Below are 7994 nucleotides of genomic sequence, written 5' to 3' on the forward strand. Positions count from 1 at the left end.
GCCCGGGCGAGGCGGCACCTACGGCGGCCGGGAGGGCCCGAGAGCGGCGGGCGCGGCGGCGGCGGCGGGATGGAGTCGGTGGTCTTCATCTTCTCGCTGATCGACTGCTGCGCCCTCATCTTCCTCTCCGTCTACTTCGTATCCTGCTCCTGCGGCGCGGCGGGCGCGATGTGGGCAGCGGGCGGCACCGGGCCGGGCCTGCTGAGGCGGCGGTGGGCTGAGGGCGGCGGGGCGGGGGGGCTGCGCTGGGCGATGGCCGCGGGGCCCGGGGGCTGTGGGGCGGCGGCGGCTGAGGGGACACGGGCACGGCTGAGGGGACACGGGCACGGCTGAGGGGACACGGGCACGGCTGAGGGGACACGGGCACGGCTGAGGGAGCTGGGCGGACCTGGAGAGCGCGGCCAGCGGGGTTTTCAGTGCGGGAACGCCGTGCGCTGTGCTGGCTCTGTGCGCTCCGAGCTGCGGGGCTCGGCAAGCGGCCTTTCCTTGCTCTTTTGTTAAGGGCGGTCCGCAGTCTTGCACAGATTTACCTCCTTTTCCTTACTTTTCTCAATAAAAGAGAACCGGCTTTCTTTTTTTTTTTTTTTTTTTTTTTTTTTTCTTGCACGTTCTTTCAATCCTGATGAGATTTTTCAGGGACTGCCAAGTTCCTCTAGCAAAACCAATTAAAATAAAAAAAATTATCCTGGAAGGATAAGTTGTTGAAAAATGAGCACATTTTACCCATTTTTTAGGAATAGGAAAAAGATGTCTTAGTGTTCAATTCCTTGGAGAAAAGAACCATGAGCTCTGCATGAGACAGCGTGGTGAGGTGCACATGTGCATCCATCCTAAGCCTTTTTTAAGAGGACTTTTCTGTCTGAAATATTCGTATTTCAGTCTGAAAGTTCATTCAGCAATGAATGTTACTCTGTTATTTCTTAGCAAAGCATTAATTAACTCAGTGTTGTTGTGAATGTTGGGGGAAAAAGATTCACTGCTTAAAACTGCACAATTGTGTGAGGAGTTTAAAAGTGCATTAGCTTCTCCTGCCCATTAAGGTTTGGTTTCAAGGGTTGCAGTAACAATTTTGATACTAAAAGTACCGTTTGGTAATACAATTGTACCAGGGTTATAGTAACAGTTTTGATACTAAAAAATACTGTTTGATTGTTCAATTGTAGTAACAATTTTGATACTAAAAGTTTGCCTCCCTGGTCTGTTTTATGGGCTGAACTGAACTTTAGCACTTGTGCAACAGTTGCCCTTGGGAATATATAATAAAATCACTTGGCCTGATGATAAAATGTAGCCAAAACTTCTATCTAAAATAGGAGTGAGTTGTGACTAATTAAATTGACAGAGCAAGGCAGCGGATGCTGAGAGCAGAGGGCTGTCCCCAGTTTATTGGCTAAAAGTAAAGCTTTGTGTGTTCTGAATTACCATAATGTGTTTCCTTATCCTGAACTTCAGATAATCACTCTATCAGATCTGGAATGTGACTACATCAATGCTAGATCATGCTGCTCCAAGCTCAATAAAGTAAATTGCTCTTCTTTGCATTTGCTGTGGTTTGAGAAAACCACATCCTTCTCCTGAGCATTGCAAATAACTGGGGTGTGATGGGTACCTGAGAAGCCCTGATTGCCAGTATTTTGCATATGTCTCTTATTTCTGCCTGCTTGGTTTTGTTTTTTGGTGGTTGTTTTGGTTTTTTTTTGGTTTTGTTTTTTTTTGTTTTGTTTTTTTTTGTTTGTTTGTTTTTATGTCCATCTTTCAGTAAATTCCATTACCAAAGTACCATTTTAAATAAAACTGCTTAAAACTCTTAGGTTTAAATCACTGTGACCTACCCATGTGTGTGTTCATTTTGATTTAAAGGTATTTTTTTCCCAATGTGAGAGAGAATGGCACAGGATCCTGTCAATCCAAGAATGTGGAATTGCCAGGGGCTGGCCCAGTTTAATGATGCCAGTTTTTATATTGATCACCTTTCTTATCTGTTCCAAGCCTGGGGCTGTTTGTGCAGGTTTTAATTATCTGAATCCCTAAACCCACTCCTCTCTGCAGTGATTTCAAATGAGGTCTTTCTACTTTCTCAGTTCTCTTGTGTAGTATAGTTGTGTCCAGACTGTGCTGCTCTCCAGAAATGTTTGTGATGCTTGGAAAAAGCATCTCTGTTGCAATATCTCAGGGCTTGATTTCTACTTACTTGTATGGACCCTGCCTGAAGGTATTCATTTGTCCACACTGTGATGGAACCACATGCCTCTACTGTCAGCTTTTCAGATTTTATAATCAGACTGTAATCCCAAATAGATGGTTTTTTCATAAAGGAATTTACATTTGTGCATGTAATTCTTTCCTCTTTCCCCCTTTTTTTGCAGTGGGTGGTGCCTGAGGTGATTGGCCATGCTGTTGTCACTGTACTAATGCTTATTTCATTGCACTGGTTCATCTTTCTCCTTAACCTGCCAGTGGCCACGTGGAATATATACAGGTAAGTGCTCAAGGGTCTGTGGGGTTTCTTTGTTCCCAGTTTAGCTTTAAGTGTAGTGCAAATATTAATAATATATCATGGTGAGATGTTTCAGTTGCCTTCTTAACAGTCTTCATTGATCAAACTGGCATAATTTCTTGTGACAAGAAACCCAACAGGGTAAAGGACATGAAATTTCTGACCTTTGCTTGCATTCTCTTTAGTGCCCAGAAATCTCCATTTGTGGGTCATTCCCAAATTGACAGGAAATTATAGCAGATTAATTGGGATTATGAAATGGTACTGAAAACAGAGTTAATAATGTTTTCATGCCATTTCTGATATGTCTGTAAAACCATGGGTTGTGCTGTTGTCCCCTGCACCCTCCTTCATTTGCTGACTCTTGCCTTCCCCTCATCTGCACTGGTTTTGGCCCCCCATCCTGCAGGACACCATTTGGAAGGTTTGGAATGGAAGGAACCTTCCATTTGGGAAGGTTTGCAGCCTTTTCACCCTAGCACAGCTGTCAGTGTTACTGCTCTTTGTACCCTGGGCTGCCACCCTTGGAAATGGTTCAGTTACCAGTGGGGTTTCCATGTGGCAGCACTGGGACTGTCAGTTCAAACCTGTCCTTTCTCCCTGACATCACTTGGTGTGTGGAGAACTGACCCTTCAGAGGTGTTTAGATGATGGAAACTGGATGTGGGTTTGTCACAAATTACCTGCAGTCACTGTACTGAGGGAACCCAAGAGCCCAAATTTAAATGTGCAGGTATGGAAAGCTGGCTGTAATTCCTGTTTGCCTGAACCTGCCAGGGCTAACTGTTTGCAGGGACAGGTTGAGTTGCTGGTAGAATTAAACAAGAAGTTTCACAGCTCTCATTAAAACAAAATTGAGGATCTCTGTACTGATAACCTGGTTGGGCAAAATAGCTGTGCTCTTTAAATTTTGGTAAATATCACCCTTGTTTCCTACAGAACTGCCAGCAAAGCCTTCAAGTGTTTCTAAGCTGGAGAAACATGAGACAGTATAACTTTATGCTTAATAAATAAATGTTACAGGGCATGGTTCTGCCTGGTTTTGTTTGCCCCTCTCTATGAACAGCTGTGACCTGTAGTGACCAATATTTGGTTTGGGATCTGCTGGCAAGTTTAGGGTTTGATGTTTCATTTAGGCAAGGCTGAGATGCCACATAGAGAGAATGCATTTTATTAGAAGCTGGCAAAATTTCTTGTGCTGGTTACCACCTTGCTGCTTCATTTTGTGTACTTCTATTAATTTTTAAAGTAGGCACTTGCTTTCCCTTCTAAAACTGGTTAGGGAAGTTTTAAAAGAGAAAATATTTCTATTTCTACACATCAGGCAGTAAGCTTTGATTGCTGTTTTGTACTGACAGCTCTCATTTTATATATGTCCTACATGGCATAAATATTCTGAATATCCTAAAATCCAAGATTGTTTCCTTAATTTTAGATGTGCAGTGTAGGCAATAAGAAGTCAAAGTATTAGGCCTGCATCACTAATCCTCCCTTCTTTCTGTGGATCAAGGAGTTTCTCCCACATTAATAGCCTGGCCTATCCCATCTCTAGTGGAGGAGCTGGAAGCCTGGAAAAGCAAGTGTGGGGTTTAGCATTTTCATTTTCAGCTCATTAGAAACTGCAGTGTGAACACCAGGAGTAATGGGTTCAAAGGAAAAGAGAGGAAATTCAGGTTAGAAATACAGAAGAAAAATAATCCTATTGAGATTGAAGAAGGCCCTGCTTTGCAGTGTAAACTAGAGGGAAAGGTAGGATAATCTCTTCCCCTTGTTCACTTTTCTTTAAAACCTCCTTAATCCCAATGGCTACAGGCAGTCCTGGCTTAATTTAGTGATTCTCTCCAGGATTTCAGGGAGAGGAGAGAGGTTTTGTGCAGGGAGGGTATCAGAAACAAGCCTGGGAAGGATAAATTAGTCAAAAACAGCACCCAGAGAGACTTTCAAAGTTGCAACATGTTTATTGTGACATCCTGCTGGCCCTTCTTGTTCAGCACACTCATATGATATTTTAACCTTTTTTTGGATTAATTTTGTAGTGTCTCCAGGTGGACAGTTTTGTCTTGTATTCTCCTTGTTTTAAAACTCAAAGGGAAGCATTCAGCTTTTTTTTTCCTTCTTTGTTATATAGATCTCCTTGAGAGAATAGGTCCAAATAATGAGATTCTTGCCATGCCTTTAAGAAGATAAAATTGAAAGAGTAAAAAAAAAAAAATCTTTACAATTCACTGAAAATTCTAGCCAGAACTTCTACATCCCTTTAAAAATTGGGAGATCTAGAGGGAAGTGTCCTGTTGCTGTGGTAGCAGCTTCCACTGAATGGAAATCCTGGAGGCAGCTCTGTGTATATTTATTAAAGCTGACAGTTTGCTTCTTTGCTGCAGAAGTTTTTTTTGCTGTGTAGAAGATGACAGCTGGCTTGAGCTGGGTTTGTCAGCACGCAGCAGCACTGTATCCATGGCTCAGCTCCTTAGATATAGAATATAGGCTGTCCTGCCTTGTGGGCCTCTTGGAAGAAATGCCTCACAGCAGATGCAATTAAGTTGCATTATTTAAGTGTCACCATTTTTTAAAAAAGCAAAATTAATGCATGCTGTCTTTATGACACTTATATTCCAGACATGTAAGAAAATTCTGCATTCTGTTTGGAGGATAAATTGGTACAGGAAACGTGTTCCTCCTTTTATTCCAATTAAATGTGTTACATTACCAGGAAATGGACAATAATTTGTGCTGTAGCACTAAACACAGAACAACCATTCAAAAGTTCAAATTTAGAAGGGAATTTTAAACTGGAATTATTTAACATGAACTATTTTTAATGGGACACAACTGTCTTTGGTATTAGTCAAATATGAAATATGCTGCAGTGCTTTTCAGTGCCTCTGTGTGAGACAACTACTGTGAGCTGAACTTTTTTTTTCCCCAATATCTACTGCTGCTAGAAAACCTCCCTGTTTGAGAATTCAAGGGTTGTTTTCCTTTCCTTCCCCTCCTTTATGGAAATGAATGTTGTAAGAGGTGGGGAAGTGTCTTTTGGACTGCAAGTGGTGCCATTGGAGTATATGAAGGAACTTGAACAAGTGTTCTGTTCTGAGACCATGTTTCTGCTCCAGCTTTAAGACAAAGAGTTAAATTCTTGTATCAGGAAGGTAGAGCCTGTATAACATCTGAGTGAAGTTCTAGCCTGAGCTCAGCTTGAGTGAGAACTTCATGTGCTCCCTTGAGAAATTCTAGTGACAAGGGAACATGCTGCTGGCTCAATCGTCACAGGACACAAACATTTGGTTTGCTGGTTTCATGCTCCCTTGGCTTACATTCCCCTTGGCTTCACTCAGCTTTTGTTCTCATGTGGGTTCAGACAGCAGAACTTGACATCTTCAGTTCTGCCCAACTCAGCCTGTCAGCCTCAGTGTCTGTGCTGAGGTGTCCCAGGATGGCTGTGACAAAGGCAGCAATAACAGCACGGGTCCTTGGCCTTGGCTTATGCCATCCCAGTGTGACCACTGGAGTTTGTGATTTTCTCTGTGAGGTTTTTTGCTAGATAAATTGCTGATTCTTAGTTAAATTAGATTCTTTTCCAGTCCCTTTCATCTAATGCATCTTTCCATTGTGGGTGGGCATTTTCCTCATGACAGCAACTAATTGTGCACAGCAATTAAAATGGGCTGGGATTGGCTGTTACCTGGAATCTCTTTCATTTATACATGGGAAGCTGGGCTGATGTTTTTAATACTTCTTGTTCTCTTATTATTTGTGGGTTGTACTGGCAGAGATAGCTGCAATATCCAGAACTCCCTTACCTTGAATTGTGAAAGAGCTCTTCAGATGAAAGTCCTTTCTTGGCAAGCTTTCTCCTGCTTCTTGCCCTGACACTCCCTAACGTTTTTTGGGTTTTGTTTTGTGCCTTTTTAAAAAAAAAAAATTTGTTTGTTTTTGTTTGTTTGGCTTTTGTTTTGTTTTGGGTTTTTTTTCCTTCTTTAACTTTCAGGTACATTATGGTGCCAAGTGGAAACATGGGAGTATTTGATCCCACAGAGATCCATAACCGAGGACAACTGAAATCACACATGAAAGAAGCCATGATTAAGCTGGGCTTTCATCTGCTCTGTTTCTTCATGTACCTTTACAGGTTAGTTTCAAAAATTGCTCCCAAGCAACAAAGGGATTGTCTGCCAGCTATTTTTATCTCCTCTATTCCACTGGTGTAATTGCTGGTATTCATGTCTTAGCTTTTTGCATCCTGCTAAGCCTTGGTAATATATTTTGACAGCTATCTCTGGGCTCACTATATGCCTTTATTCATTCTGATCAAACACTGTTTGGAAACTCAGGCTATTCCTTAATCTCAAAACCACAAGTACAACCTAAAGAGTTTCATGCTTTCAGCACCTACAGTAAGTGGCCTGTTTAGAAAGGAAATACTCATGAGCACCAAGTTTATTTTACAAGTTCTGGTTTTAAAAAATGAAGTTGATCTGGCTGAGTTACAAATAGATGTGTTCTGTGATAAGGATGCTTGCTCCAAGGTGGCAGAGCTGCAGTTCCTCTGCTGCAGTATTGCTTCTGCAGCCTTGTCTTCATAAGCACAGCACACAGCAGGGGTACCTTGACTTTCTATTTCAGGTTCTTTCAGTGCAGCTCTCCCATGACAGTGAGAGCTGCTCCTGCTTGCACAAGCTTCAGTAATCCACTGGTATCATGTTTTCTGTTTTGTCACAGTATGATTCTGGCTTTGATAAATGATTGAGAAGTTGAAAGAGAACCATTAGCTGCCAAATTGGGTCATCACTCCAGTGACTGGTTGTGGAGCCACAGACACCTCCCGAACACACCTAGATCAGTGTCGTCATGCAGTATATTTTTCCTCTTTGAACAAGAAATATTTTTCTGTATTTTTAACATAAAATATTTTCAAAAGGCATTGGATCTGTGTAGCAGTTGTTTTTGTTCCTTTACAAGCCAAACTTCTGGAGCTGCTGCTTCTGTAAGATGAAATCCTTGCTTACAGAAGTGACCTCATAGGAATTGAATGGTGATAAGGGAAACTCGTTTCAGCAGCATTAGCTAGTGATGGCTGTTCCAGAACACATTCAAGTGCAGCAATGATATCTGATTCTTGCTGAGAGGTGTCAGGATGAGACTTTGGCTGCCAAGCTGTCCTATCAGAGCCTAATTTGAAGGAGCACTTGGAACAGATTTCAAAGTGGAACAGAAGCACAGCCTGCATCTTTGTGTTGATATTCTTTCCAGACAAAAATCAATGGAATAAAAGTTACATTTTCCTCCCTTTCCCCACCCTGCTGCAGCAATCTATATGAAGTCTTGCATTTGGATGGATTAAGATCCTTTTGGTGGATATGACACTTGTAAGAGTGCAGATAAACATGATTAATACTTGCTTTTCCCCTTCAACTCCTATTTTGTCATTGAAGTGCATCATGGACATCCAGATAAAGTACAGATCATATTGCACTGGGGTGGAGTTGGTTACAGAGCA

The 7994-nt window shown here is 42.0% G+C and overlaps 1 protein-coding gene across 1 annotated transcript; it reads left to right on the forward strand.

The window, feature by feature from the left end:
* Positions 1–10: 10 nt before the first annotated feature.
* On the forward strand, positions 11–7418 carry CNIH4 (cornichon family AMPA receptor auxiliary protein 4). Its single transcript, XM_059840679.1, has 5 exons — positions 11–138; positions 1453–1521; positions 2367–2479; positions 6486–6626; positions 7217–7418. Exons 1-5 carry the CDS (start codon positions 70–72, stop codon positions 7242–7244), a joined length of 420 nt encoding a protein of 139 aa, XP_059696662.1. The 5' UTR covers positions 11–69; the 3' UTR covers positions 7245–7418.
* Positions 7419–7994: the final 576 nt, after the last annotated feature.

Source organism: Haemorhous mexicanus, chromosome 3 (assembly GCF_027477595.1).
Source record: "Haemorhous mexicanus isolate bHaeMex1 chromosome 3, bHaeMex1.pri, whole genome shotgun sequence".
NCBI classification, from domain to species: Eukaryota; Metazoa; Chordata; class Aves; order Passeriformes; family Fringillidae; genus Haemorhous; species Haemorhous mexicanus.